The 14,891-nt window shown below is 40.2% G+C and overlaps 1 protein-coding gene across 2 annotated transcripts in view; it reads left to right on the top strand.

The window, feature by feature from the left end:
• The window catches only part of cbfa2t2 (CBFA2/RUNX1 partner transcriptional co-repressor 2), a 52,907-nt gene that overhangs the window by 31,746 nt on the left and 6,270 nt on the right, over positions 1-14,891 (top strand). For both annotated transcript variants that reach the window (XM_088338840.1, XM_088338839.1), the window contains exons 5-8: positions 1,793-1,977; positions 2,041-2,291; positions 7,196-7,281; positions 9,652-9,838. In XM_088338840.1, coding sequence (XP_088194966.1) covers positions 1,793-1,977; positions 2,041-2,291; positions 7,196-7,281; positions 9,652-9,838 — 709 coding nt within the window. The remainder of the gene's footprint in view (positions 1-1,792; positions 1,978-2,040; positions 2,292-7,195; positions 7,282-9,651; positions 9,839-14,891) is intronic.

The raw sequence follows: 14,891 nt of genomic DNA, 5'->3' as shown, positions 1-14,891 counted from the left end.
GGATCTAGAAATTGGAGGTTTGAGGAATATGAAATGACCTTTAGTGTATTATTTAGCACATCCTAGTGGTAAAAAAACCTTCATTCATTAAAAAAACAGTATTGATTTGTATTATAAGCAAACAGACATGAACTATCCTACTTATTTTTTTATAGTCTTTGGGCAAGAAATTTGTATTTATTTTTCAGAACACGAGCCTCACTTAGAGGGAGTTTACTCGATTGTTTGCTGTCTTGCGGCTATGGGTACCCAAGAAAACCAAAAACCTTCTAAAAGACTGGGCATAAAATAAAACCGGAAAATGTTGAGACTCTGTAGTTTCTATTCTTCCTTGTGCTTTGTTGCTCTCGTTTTTGTTTGCACTACACATTACATCTAGTGGTCAAATATTTAATGGTATTTCTTTAAAATATCTATCAAATCCCTAAAAACATGTCATGATTTTGTGGATTTAGGTGAAGGGAATGTACTATAGTAATGGTATTAGTATCTAGTATCAGTAGGAATGACTACTCAAAAGTTGACTGTCAATTCAGAATTATTTTTTTATCAACGATGACAACAATATAAAATGATAAACAGTTAAAAAAAAAATCAAAATAATTGCCAAACTACAAGTGATCATTAATGACAATACCTCGTACCAATAACACTTAGGAAACTTGAGATTTCAACAAAAGCAACAATTCTAAAGATTTGAAGGTGAAATATTTTGGTTCAATGGGATAAACGCACACAAGTAAAGCATTGCCAATGTTAGTTAATACTTTCTTTTCACGCTTAACATTATTAATATTTAACATCATCTATGGTTAGAAGCTTGTTACAACATCAGCCCAATATTTTTTAAAAAAGTCACACTGTGAAACGGTTAAAATTAACATTCATGGGTGTTGTTAAGTTTAAACTTTAGTGGACACTCAAAATAAGAAGAGAAGACATCAATGCATTTTGAACTTTCAAGGAGGACTGGGTAAGAAGCCTTCGGATAAGGGAATTCCAAACCTGTTCTAATGTTACATTCCAGAAAATTGGGAAGTCAGATTTATCCCACGAGCATGGTACCACATAAGACAGACCTGGGCACTCCGGTCCTGGAGGGCCGTACGTCCTGCCAGATTTTGAAGTTTGCTCTTCTTTAACTCAGGTGATACAAATTATAACCTCGTTAGCAAGCTAGCAAGTGCTCGTTAACGATACTGGTGATTGGAATCACCTGTATTGGATCAGAGAAACCTCAAAAATCATGCAGAACATACGGCCCTCCAGGACCGGAGTGCCCAGGTCTGACATAAGACCTCAAAGCGTTCCAAGAAATTTGAGCAGGAAAATCATTTGAATGACAGTCAAGGTGGGAGGTCCTAGCCGCAAAGACGGAGAAAAGATATGTACCCGACTTCGCAACTCGGAAGGTTTGAAATGTCCGACTTCCATCTATTTTTTGAGTGCCGCATAAAGTCCCCTAAGCCTCCAGTTTTTATTCATTCTTCAGGGTTACAATAGCAGATCAGCCTTAAGGGTTGTGGAAATCAAAGCACATCAACATGATTGGCCAATAGCAACAATGTTGTAATAATCATAACAACGATAAACAGTGCGCAACAACAGACCAAAAAAAAAGGAATTGAAAAATGAAATAAACGTATCAGGTGTTGGTACATGTAAACAACTGTCAATTGGGTTGTGAAACTTTTCAAGAGGAAGTGTCCAATTCAAATGGGATTTAGTCACATGCAATTAGGGGAGCAAAATGTATTCTTTCAAAGCGTTTTTTTCCATTTTTAATCCGTAGGCAAACCTTCCCCTGCTCCAGAGAGAGCTCCTCCACTGCGCACGCGCTGCCAAGCAGACCCCGGCCCAATATCTGTCACAGCACGAGCACCTCCTGCTCAGCACTACCATGGCCTCTTCACCGGACTCCTCCGAGCTCCTCATGGAGCCGTCCGACGCTGCCGTCAAGAGGCCCAGTCCTAGCAGGTGAGCACAGGTAACTCAAAAAGGTACCTGGCGGAATCTGACCCGATTCGACCTGACTTGCAGGGTGAAGGAAAACGGCTTCCACGAAAGGCCCGTGGCCATGGAGCCCGCCGCCAAGCGCATTTGCACCATCAGCCCGGCTCCCCGGCACAGCCCTGCGCACCCGCTGCCGCTCAATGCCCAGTTGCACCCTACGCCCCCGCCGCTGCAGCATTACGCCCTGGACGACATCGCCGCCCCTCACATCCTGCACCGCGAGCACAGCCAGCGCGTTTTGGAGATTCGGGAGCTCAAAGAGAGGCCCCGACTGCCAAGTAATTCATACACTCAAAACAATGTCAGTTAGAATTATGGTCTGCAACCACTGGGCAGTTTGGTACGTGGTTCGTTTGGTACCGGGCCGCACGAAACGACAACAAAAATTAAAATCAAACAAAAAATAAAAAACAAACTCAAAATTTGGGTGCACGAGGATACAGGGTATGAGTAATGATGGATTAGTCAGAAAATATAGCTGACCACATTTGCAGAGGGGCGTTAGAGTAGTTTTGGGGGCGGCAGTAGCTCAGGAAGTAGAGCGCTCGTCTTGGGATCAAAGGATCCCACTTCGAATCCCGGCTCGTCCGTGTTACATGTCGAAGTGTCCTTGGGTAAGACACTGAACCCCTAATACCCCCGATAAGCAGGTTAGCGTCTTACATGGCTGCAATACATGGCCGCTATTGGGAAATGTGGAGCACATTGTAAAGCGCTTTGGGAAGTCGTTGACTTGAAAAGCGCTGTAAAAATGCAGATCATTTCATCTAATTTCAGAGCATTGGATGCAAAGGTCAGTGGTAAGAAGTTTGAGGACCAATGACTAACAAGAAATTATTGATTAATCATCGTATGTTATGGCTTTTTGTGTACGTGGTACTTATGATTTGCTGCTTTTGTGCCCAACTTCACAAAAGGCATGGTTGGAAAAGATCCTGACAGCCTGGCATATTTTACAAAAAAGATATTTATCCAACAATACTGTGGAGAATAGTGCCAGATTGCAACACAGACGTGTTTTTTGTGTTCTTGTCATAGGTGGTTGTCACATTCAGTTGACATAGTTCCTTGAGATTTAAAGGAAACTTTAGCAACTTGACATTGACGTTGATAATACGAAAGGAGAAGTGTAGCATTTTTGATAGATAACTTCCACTACTGTTCAATTCGGATGTGTAAATTGAGGACTTGATATGTGGGTTAAAAAGATGAAATATCGTGAGAACGTAGTAAATATTCAATAAAGTACGGTTAAACTTCACATTTTACTCCTTGTTATATACAGGGTTGGGTAGGGTTACTGTAACTGGATTGCTTTCAATTACTTTTGGATTACTCCAATACCAAATATGGGAGGGACTGGATGGATGATATCAGTGGGATACTCAACTACAGTTCTCTTTCTCACGATAACTGACTCAAACCAATGTTGCAAATATATGTAGCATAGCAACAGTGTTGGGTAGGGTTACTTTAACTTGATTACTTTCAATTACTTTTGGATTACTCCAATACCAAATATGCTAATAAAAGACAAAATGAACTAAATATGAATAAAATGATGACTCACAACACGTGGTAAGCTCTCTCTCCTGGCTTTGATCTCTTTGATCTCCGGCAAAACTAACATAAAATGCGACAGAAACAAAATGAAAATAAATCCAAACAGCTTGCCAACATCATTTTTGCCGTTCCATGTATTCCGTTACTCCCCAAGCCTGCTCAAAGTTTTAGTCATATTTAGTTTATTTTGTCTTTTATTAGCATATTTGGTATTGGAGTAATCCAAAAGTAATTGAAAGTAATCCAGTTAAAGTAACCCTACCCGACCCTGGTTATATATCATGTGAATAACGGTGGAAAAAAACATTGATAATTTCTGTCTAAAGGACATCATAAACGTTTTCAGGTGTTTTGTATTTAGAGCGCATGCGTTGTGGAAAAGGGCAGTTCGCGGTTTTCATCAGTGCTACCACGAAAAAAAACCAGGCCATTTTAAGCCGCAGTGCTGAAAAGGTAGCAAAAAAGAAGCGGCTTGTCGTCTTGAATTCACGGTACTGTTTCCTTTCAGAGAGTGTGATTTTCACCCTTGGAAGCAGCACTTCATCAACAAGTGGGACCTATACACTAACTTGCCGATAGAAGGCTCTTTTCAACCATTACCTTTTTTAATATATATTCTTTCATGACTAACATGCTTAAGGGTGGTCCCGTCTGCTTGGCTTAGTGGCGCCCCGATGAATTGGGACTCAGTTTATTTTCTGAGGTGCGTTGTCCATGACCGACAGGACAGACTCTGTTGTATATCTGCGCCCTTAAATCCCCCCTCCTTTTTAGGGGGCTTGTCATCTCTGGTTGGAAGCAATAGTAGCTTACAAACACACACCTTTTCTATGTTCTCAGTGGAGGTGCCGTGTTTATGAGTTCCCCATCCCTCGTCTCGAAGCCTCCAACCTTCCTATTACCACTTGGGCTGCAACTGACTCTTTTAATAGTCGACTAGTCACCGACCATGCCTGAACTTCTCACTTGTATTTGATAAAATTGGATGTATATTACATCTAATATAATTAATGCACAAAAAGTAAAAGAGTTATTTGGATATGAGTTTCAAACTACATACAAATGAACAATGGTTCAAAAAAGATACAACTATTTCAATAGTTGACTAGTCACTACGACTATTCAAACGATTAGTCGTAGAATCGTATACTTTTCAATACTGTTAACTTTTTTCTTCAATTCCGAATGAAGATGATTTAAGAGTGATAGCCTGACTCCTCAACACTTTATCCAAGTGATTCCTATCCACAAATTCAGAGACGTCATGGAATTTTGCTAAAATGTCTTTAATTTGGGCTGATTGAATGATGACTGTGTCCTCCTCGCTATCTTGCAAGAACCTCTCCTTCTCATTGCTGAATTGTGACGACACGCGAAGAGCATGCTTGAGTTGCCAGGCAGATTTTAAGCAACAGCAATTTTTTTACTTTCTGGAAACTCTGAAAGCGGCTAATAGCAGTGCGTACTGCTTTTTGACTTGGCATCCTGAAACACCCTTGTAATAAGAAGCAAATCTTTCCCGTTGAGGTACTCCGTAACCTGAAACTTTCGTATGTAGAGACGTTCGTAAGTAGAGGTAACACTGTACAGAGATGTCTCACTCTGTTACAAATATTGTCTGGCAACCAGTGTTCCCTCTAAGCTGCGCGCGTGCGCAATTGCGCACTGCTCGCACATTCTCAGCGCACAAGAAAATCTAGCCAGCGCACAAAAATCAGGGCTCAAAATTACTAATTAAGAAGCGACTTAAGTCAAAGTTACAGTGCATTAAGGTAAAAATACACGGGTTCCCCTGACGTTGTGTCCTAAATGCGGTATTTTGAAGTCGAGTCGAAGTTGAGTAAAGTTAGTGGAGTATGACGAGAACCGGCTTCTTCGGCTCGGCTCATTAAAAGGAACTGGCTCTTTCGGGTTCTAAACGGCTCTTCAGGGTGTTTTTGCTTCTTAAATCCCAACATGACCAAATATTATGTAAAATTATGCAGAAAATGACTTTAAAGAAGGGGGAATAGAACAAAAAAGAAAAAAATACCAAAATGAAAAAGTAGTGAAAAGCTGAGAAAAAAAGAAACAAAAGGAACAGAAAAAAAGAAGGAAAAATGTAGAAAAAAAGCCAGAAAAAAAGAAAAGAAAGAAACGTAGGAAAAAATTAAATGGAGAACAAAAAGAAAAAAGTAACAGCTCGGAAAAAATAAACACAATGAGACTTTTTTTAAAGGAATTTAAAAAAAAGTAGAAAAAAACACGGAAAAAAAGAGGAAAAAGTGTGTTGCATTCAAATAATTTCCAATTATATCAAGTGAATCTTGTTGCCAACATTGTACTTCCACTAAAAATGTTATAAAGTACAGTTCTGTATTTTACAACCGACTAAATAAGCCCCCAAAAATGTTAATATTATGCGACAAAATATATCAGGAAAAAAAAAGAAATGGATATCTTGTGAAAGAATTGTAAGAACAAACGACGTTTGTAGGCCGTACAACCTCTGCAATAGTACATGAGTCAATTCATTCAAAAGAGAAAAATAATTTTGCATTACCGGAAACTCAGCAAAATGTAACTTGATGTCAAGTTTTGGACATGTTTGATAATTAATTATCTTGCCACACTTGGGATTAAGGTTGCTCACTGTTGTTTCAAGCGTTGCTCACCGACTTTGTGTGAATGCTCAGACCCGTGGAAAATTACAGGGAACATTGCTGGCAACAGTAGTTGACAAAAGAATTGATCGTCAACTATTTTCTATTATGAATTTATGTCGACAACGTCGACTAATCGTTGCAGCCCTATATTGAAGGCAGCAGCAGCGCAGAAACACACACCTTTGCTGTGTTCTCGAGCTCGGTGCCGTTGTTTATGAGGTCCCCATCCCTCGTCTCGCAACCTTCCGCCCGCCCGCCTGCCGCCACTTAACCGGACCCACACATACACGCTGGTCCACAACTACGTGTACACAACCGTAGGACTTTGAACTGATGAGCGCTGATGAGAAGCAGGAGGCAGCGAGCAGCCCACATAGGAACCATTCTTCTTCTCAACGGGCCCAGTGTGCATGTGGCTTCTTGTCGACCGTTTGTTCGGCGTTTTACCAAGATTGCTGCTTTCCTATGTCTTTCTTGCGTGCGTGTGTGTGCGCACATGTGTTTTTTTTATGGTCACAAACAGCGCACGGCTGGTTGTGTTTAAATATCGGAGCCACTGCTTTCAGCCTGAGTGTCTCCCTGCTGGAATGCTGGGAGTTCCGCAAGGGGAGGGTGCCAGCAGAGACATTTGGCGTTTGTATAAGTGTGTGTTTGTGTGTGTGAGAGAGAGAGTGTGCGTTTGACAGCTGACTTCCAGATGTGCTCCAGCTCCGGGTGCCGAAAGTCTGGTTTGCATCACAGAGCTTCTCTTTTCCTCTCTGTTCTACCTTTTTCTCATATTCATTTCACTCTTGTTTTTTCTTCCCTTAGTGCCGCAATGGTGATATCATCTAGGTGCAAAAGAAAATCAAACCATGTGTTTTTCACATGATGTGTTAGGATACTGATATCATATTACAGATGAGGCTCATATCATTGCGTCTTCTGCAATAAGAAGAATGTTAATTATGTGTTTCATTTGTGTTTTTAATCAGGCACTAATGGGGGCTACCGCGAAGAGCCTGTCGACCACAGGCTGACTGATAGGGAATGGGCGGAAGAATGGAGGCATCTGGACCATGTAAGTGTCCCTAGTGTGTCTTCTAATTACATATGTTATATTAATTACAGATAATGCACATTTTAAGACACAAGAGTGTTGTTTATTTTAATTTTATTTTTTTTAAGTGAGTGTGTGAGTGTGGGTGCTTCTTAGGCAGCAGCCTCTGAACTCGCAACAACTGGTATCTTTGCAGTTTTCATGCAGTTTTATTTCTGTAGCTAATAAAAGAAAGAAAATACTCAGAAATATGTACATTCTGAATAGAATGTTTAAATTTAAAAGAAAAGTTATACATTCATACTGAGGTTGATAAAAAGTTATTTGTAATGAAAACAATTTATCAAAATAGATGAACTATCTATTATACAGTTTTAATGATCAGTCAGGTTTCTTCTATGAAGTTCATTCAGATAATGTTTGAAAAATCTTTTGGGAGGTAAATTTGAAAAAGTAGTCTATATCATATAATGCTGTACATGCATATATAAAATATATTTGTGTTAAAATAACCGATGACAGGTTTTATTTGCAATATAGAAAATGCATTACAGAATATTCAAAATCACTAATTATTACTATAATGAAATAAAAACTGCATGTTCACATCAAACTTTGTTTCAATTATTTTGTTTCCTTGATAGGTTGCTCGATATTTTATTTCTATTGTGAAGTATTTTTTTTATAATCAAAACAATGAAGAGATAACAGGCCTTTTTTTTCCCCCCAAAAATGTAGTTTTGTTGTTGTTGGGTTTTTGTTTTATTTCACATTAACATAGTCATTGAATGTCATTGTTATGACTCCCAAATATTTTGGGTTAGGAATTTGTATAGAAGCCTGGCCCATAGGTAACTTAAACAATCTCCAAAACTTTGGTAGCGCGACATTTAGTTCCCTTCCCCTGGATTTATCATATAAAAGTATAATAACGTTGTCATGAAATTCAACAAAAACATTTATTTTTACTCCATACGCCTCCTAAAACACAATCAAAGTGGTTAAAATGATGGTTTCCTAAAGCTGGGTCTTAATTGATTTGTTAATGGCTTAAATCTGTATGTTTTGAACTCCAGTTTGCAAAATTGACTTATAAAGATGGATAATCGTAACTTTTCGAATGGTGTGTCACTCCTGCATTGAATTACCCACAATCCGAACAACAGGTATTAACCCTTTGCACACTCGTGACCTTACCATGTGACAACACCATGATGGACGGTAGGAAACTGTAGAAAACAGTGGGCGGGGCCAGTAAACAGAGACAACAATAACAGCTGTACTATTTAACCCAATCGGCAAAGACTAATCAAATAAATATTGTGCAGCTGTTAGATGAGGTGGCTCACCTTGTCAGAAAGCATAAAGGGCGCTATTTAGAGAATCTGAGGATAGCATTAGCAATGCTAGCTACAGAGCCATACAGTCTTCCTCCTGACATATTCACACCAACAAATCCCCCAGTCTGCCTGACTTCAGTCCACACGGGCCATACCACTATATTGTAAATGGAGTATCCCCATACACCGGTGCTGATCCAAAAGCTTTGTTTTGCTGACAAATGCACCCCCGGCGTGAAATGTCCCCCTCGCGCAAACCTTACTAAAATGGCTTTATATCTACATTTTGGGGGAACAGAAAAGCATGGGGCATTTGCAGCTTGTATAGAAATCACTTTTGAGCATGTTGAAAATATTTACTTGGCGAAATTCCGTTTTGTCTTCTGAAATTCGCATCCCGTTTTGTCCATTTATAATTTTGCAGTTCATTTCTGCGTAATAAGATTTACGGTAGAGCACATGGTAGTTTTCAATACATTTGATATTCAGAAGATTAGTGTTTTGAATCACTGGTTTATCTCAATAAAAGCAGCGCGTTTATGGAGTAGGAAATGGCAATTGTAAGTCACTAACGTTGTCTAGGTAACTCTAGCTAACTTAGTATATTGAGTGTCTTTGACGTGACTCGTACCTACTTTCATAAAACTGCTTGGGAATAGATCAACCATACCTTGTGAAAAATGCTCGCTGACAATCCTGGAATAATTTGAGGGCTGCGAGTTCCTCCCTTTAATTTGCAGATAAACATCTTAGTCTTCTGTCTTTATCAAATCAGATGCGTTTAATTTCCGGATTGCATCCAGAACCTTGCCTGTTGGGACAACTAGAAATCACCATCAAATGTTGTGGTTATACTCTTCTGTCGTCGTTTTTGATGTTTGTTTCAACTGAACTGTTCATTCAACTGCTATCTGCTGGGGTGCTTCTGCAATCCATGATAGCTCTCATTCTGCCAGGGAAAGCAATGTGACTTCATGTATATAGTGTCAATAGCAATCGTTTTAGGCAACGTTTACCATGTTAAAGGCTAAGTGAACATTGCCTTGTGCAGGTGCTGAACTCTATAGTGGACATGGTAGAAAAGACACGACGTTCTGTGAGCGTACTTCGACGGTGCCAAGAGTCAGACCGTGAGGAGCTCAACTACTGGAGACGGCGCTCCAGCGAGCAGGAAGAAGCTCGAAAAGGGAGCTCGGCACCCTTCTCCAAAACGCACAGTCCCCACTCTGCGGAGACAGGTGAGGATTTGCATTTTTAACAAACCGGCTTTTTTTTATCGTACCAATTAAAACACGAAAGATTTTTGTCTTGCGGCAAAAGTTTATTAGAGAGAGCAAAAAAAAATTCAAAATCATCCTCACATTTTGGCCCCATCAGTCACACACTTACAAGACAAACTAAAAAAGGAAAGTTGGCAATGTGGAGCCGGCCATCTGTGCTGGACACCTGCTTCCGATTCAAGGTCATTTGTGTGATTTTACTAGAAGTTTTCAAAGTATGAGGCATGGACTTTGCTGAACATGGCTTCCTTGTACTAAAACAGCATCTCACCCATTCAATCTTTGTGTGTGGCTTCAGGATACCTTTTTCTGTGGCACATAATGACCCATGTCCATCCAATTTCATTCCACTTGAGCAGTGCTTCTCAATTATTTCCAGAAGAAAACCTTTTATTGAACATTTTAAGTGATTACATAGTATTAGTGGGGGAAAAAAATGAAGATTGCTCGAAAGTGATGTAGACAGGACGCCTCCGTCACATCTCATCTCATCTCATTAGCTGCACCGCTTATCCTCAGTAGGGTCGCGGGGGTGCTGGAGCCCAACCCAGCAATCATCGGGCAGTGGGCAGGGGACACCCTGAACTGGTTGCCGGCCAATCGCAGGGCACATAGGGACAGACAACTCGCTCGCTCATTCACACCTAGGGACAATTTGGACCGGCCAATCCACCTGAAATGCATGTCAATGTGGGAGGAAACCGGAGTGCCCGGAGGAAACCCACGCAAGCACGGGTAGAACATACAAACTCCGCACAGGAAGTCCGGTATCTGGATTTGAACCCACACAGGAGGTACCCGAGACCTCAGAACTCTGCCGCACACGCGCATAAAACTGCGCTGCCATGCTGCCTGCCTCAGTCTTATTTTTGTTCATAAAACTCAGGCGTCCTATCAGCGCAATGTGGGTGTATTTGTCTTTAAGCAATGCAATCCACTGCCACAACATTTTTAGACAAAGTAAGAACACACGGGTCAAATACCAATCGTCATGTTTCCTCGTCTTAGCTTTCAGCGGCAGGCTTTTGTCTGTCTTTTTATCTCCGTCTCTCTCCACCTGTCATCTCATTCCAGTTAAATGTTTTTTCATAGTGGAACTAGAGGGTCGGCTAAACTTACTGTCTACACTTCATACTATTTTTTTATATTCTAAGTGCAAAGCCTCATCGTAGACCAGTCCTTCTCCACCGAACACACACTCTGCCAATAAGAGTGTCACTTTAACCAGGGGGGTCAGAAATATAATGCTATCGAGCCACATGCAGCTCTTTGGCACTCACTAGTGGCTCCTTGGTGCTTTTTCAAAAATGTTTGATAATGGAAAATGACATAGTTTCTGAAGGAGGACAAAAATGACACATTGTTAATGTTTTTCAATGAATATAGATACATACAATACATATTTACAGTATATGTTGCCTCCCTTGTAAGGTTTATATATAGCTTTTATTTTTTGCGGCTACCAACATGTTTTTTTGTGCTTTTTTGGTCCAATATGACTCTTTCAACATTTTAAGTTACCTAATGTTGCAAAGGTGCGATTGCATCTTATTCTAAAACAGTTTTAAAAATAAATGTTCCCCAAGTTCAATCGCAATCCCCCCTAGCCCCCTTACCCCGACGGAGCGTTGCGGCTCCCTTGGCTCCCCCAGTATTTGATAAGCACTGCACTGGGAAGAAAATAGCATTTTTGTTGATGTTGTTCATTTATTTTGGTAACTTTCCAAGCATCATCTAACTAACCACCAAGCGTTGGCACCATTCCCTGCCCGCTTCAGATGGCAGAGGCAAAAAAGGGCTTGGGAATTTAGCAATGGCCATCTGTTGAGGACACCTGCTTTCAATTGGGGCTACTTTGGGCAAATTGCCAGGCAGGAACGTGTCAAACTACAAGCTTTGGATTTGGGCCGAAATGGCTGCTTTAAAACCAAATTGGCTCCTGTTTGCTTTCCAGTCAAGTCCTTGAGGTTTTTTTGTGCATCACCTTATGATGGACAGGCCCACACATTTTTTTTATAATTGTTAACATTAGGTTTTTTTTCCAATAAAAGATAAAATCTTAAACACCTACCGTATGTTCCGCACTAAAAGGGGCACCTTAGTCTTTTGTCAATTCAGGGGGGTTAATTAAAACAACAGTAAAAGGTACTGATTTACTTTACAGTATATATTAGTGCACTGATTGATAAGTTGCTGACCAAAAAACATTTTCTACAACGGGAATCGAACCTGGGTTGCGACGGTGAGTGCGTCAAAATCTAACTACTAGACCATTACTGATACAAATGACTTATGGTAAGGCTTTAGATTTTTTTGCTTCAAATCTTTGTCACAGTGCCAGTAACGAATGTTAGAGAACGGAAAAAACAGAATGTCATCCTAAAATATATGAATAAATTCAAAAAAGCATGACAAGGGAAACAACTCTTTGGCGTATTTGATGATGAACCGGACTACTCACTTCGAAGTGTTTTACATAAATATTTTGTGGTATTTGAGTTTTAAGTTAACTATTATAGTGAAATAATACTACTTCCGGGTTACAATCTCGTAGCAAATGGAAGATTCACGCTATGGCTGACATGACATTTGTATGTCCAAATCGTTTCCATCTGTGTTGAATTATTATTAGTTTCTAAAAGTTTTTATTTTTATTTAGTAAACAACTATTTTTTTTTAGTTTGGATCGATATAAAGTTAATGCACTTTATTTTCTTGAACTTATTGGCGCATGCTGTCAATGCACTGTATTGTATTGTTGCAAAAACTGGCCCTGAAAGATACAAATAAATACTAAAAAGCAGGAAAGACTTTTTGGTGTATCTGATGTTGAATCAGACTTTGTATTTGTTTATATCTTTCAGGACAACTTTCTAATTCCTCTATTATGTAACATGGGACCGTGAGTACACATAATGGGACCAAGAAATAAAATTGAATTGCTTTTTATGTTATCCATATCACTAGTGGTCTAGTCGTTCAGTGCCAGCACTGTCACTAACATGACCCGGGTTTGATTACTGTAGTTTGTGGTTAGCCAAGTTTTTTGATTCTGGTATTGTTCTGGAAAACCGTGTGTAGTGACGCACATGTATCAGTTCTGCATGCATTTCAAATCACATCCACTGTATTCTGTGGTGTATAAGCAGCATTGGCGCATTTTCAAATTTCTGGCCAGTTTTGGGTTTTTAGGTGCGCCTTATAGTCTGGAAAATACCGTACTTTTGCCGTTTCATTTCCGAATAAAACTACTTAGCACAATTTTATACACAATTCCATATTCCGGTTATTCTAAAAATACCACTTGCTACCACTTTCTGGATATATACAGTAATATACAGTAAGGCTTGATGACAGGAGGACCATTGGTTACATTGAGAGTCCCCCAAGAGGCTTGAAAAGGTGAAAAAAGTGCTCTACTAATACAGTAAAAGAGCGACACTGCCCTCTCCTGTAGGCAAGAAGAAACACCTCTTAGCGTGTGCACTGCCAGGCCAGCCCTCCGTTGTCTCCCCTGCTGGGCCAGTCACAGGTGCCAGGACCGGTCTGGGCCATATCGGCCACAGAAGGGCCGTCCTGCAGGCTCCCAAAGACAAAGCTGGCCAACATGCTAGATGGCCATCTGTGCTCCGGCACTGCTGGGAAGCCAGCCCAATCACAGACATGAAAAAAAATGTCAACAAAGATAACTGGGTCTACGAAGAGAAAGTCTCTGATATTATCAAATAGTGCAGGCATACCTTGTGTTCTGGTTGTTGAGTGTATATGATGCAGAACGCATGGGATGAGACACTGTAAGAAGTTGATTTGCAGGCATGGGAGAGATTTGCAGGCAGGGACAGAATGTTGACACAGCTTGTAGTCCCGCTTTCCCCCATCCAGGCCAAGCACATTCCTCTCGAAGGCTGTCAGATCTCACTTCAGACGACAATAAACAACGATTCTGTTGCGTCTCTAGACCAGATACGGAGGCCTTGTTTGCGTTGCAGAGAGAGAATCTTGAATAGGGAGAGGTGTTGAACTTCTTTCCTATTGTATCTGATAAACAATATTTTTTATTAGCATTTTGGGATTTGAAAAAAAAAACTTACATTTTTCAATGGTTAAATTGTCACGGCAGGCTATAATGCAGCCTGAGTTAACGGTATTAATTGGCTTTTATCAAAGTCTCTTATAATATATATTTTGGGTGGCTGTGGCCTTGGAAGAAGTGCATAGAGAATATCTGGTAACTAATTTTGGTGTTTTTTATAATTTATACACACACAGGCACACTTGACAATAGGGCACAGGCTTTATGTACAATCTGCTTGCCAACACTTCACCCTTTGACGTTATCAGGCTGATGTAATCTGAGTTGCTCACCTGGTCTGGTCGAGCTCTTGTGGTTCACGTCCAATCCTACTTTAAAACATAAAAAATTTTAACAAGACAATGCGTGCTTGTCACAGGTGTAACACACTATATTATCGTTCAAGAGTGAGGAGATCGACGTGAAAAGAATAATATCAGAAACTGTAAAATACTGTATATATTGTGATTCAATAATGAGGTCATTTTTTAATGGATTCACAAATTGTATAATGATGCTGGATATGATATATTGTTTATATGATTTATTGAAGAAGCTTCCAAAGTTTTTTTTGGGAACAGGTCTCTTAAAAGCCTTTGGCTTCAACCTGTCATCCCCTTTTTCTTTTCAGGTGATTTGTTAATTCTGTGATGTGATGTTTGTTGCAACATGACTGAAAAGAAAACAAAAGCAAAATATAATACAGTTATGGTGTCCTCTACTACATCCACCTTGCACTAAAAATGCCCACACTCCCACGTGCACCAACAATGCCCACACTCCTATGTTGGGCGGCATTAGCTCAGGAGGTAGAGCGCTCGTCTTGGGATCGCAGTTCAAATCTTGGCTCCTCCGTGTTACATGTCGAAGTGTTTTTGGGTAAGACAGTGAACCCCTAATGCCCCCAATAAGCAGGTTGGCGCCTTGCATGGCTGCTAT

This window comes from Urocampus carinirostris, chromosome 6 (assembly GCF_059441175.1).
Source record: "Urocampus carinirostris isolate Australia breed hairy pipefish chromosome 6, RoL_Ucar_1.0, whole genome shotgun sequence".
Classification (NCBI taxonomy): Eukaryota; Metazoa; Chordata; class Actinopteri; order Syngnathiformes; family Syngnathidae; genus Urocampus; species Urocampus carinirostris.
Note: the sequence above shows the minus strand (reverse complement) of the source record. Positions and strands in the feature narration are given on the sequence as shown.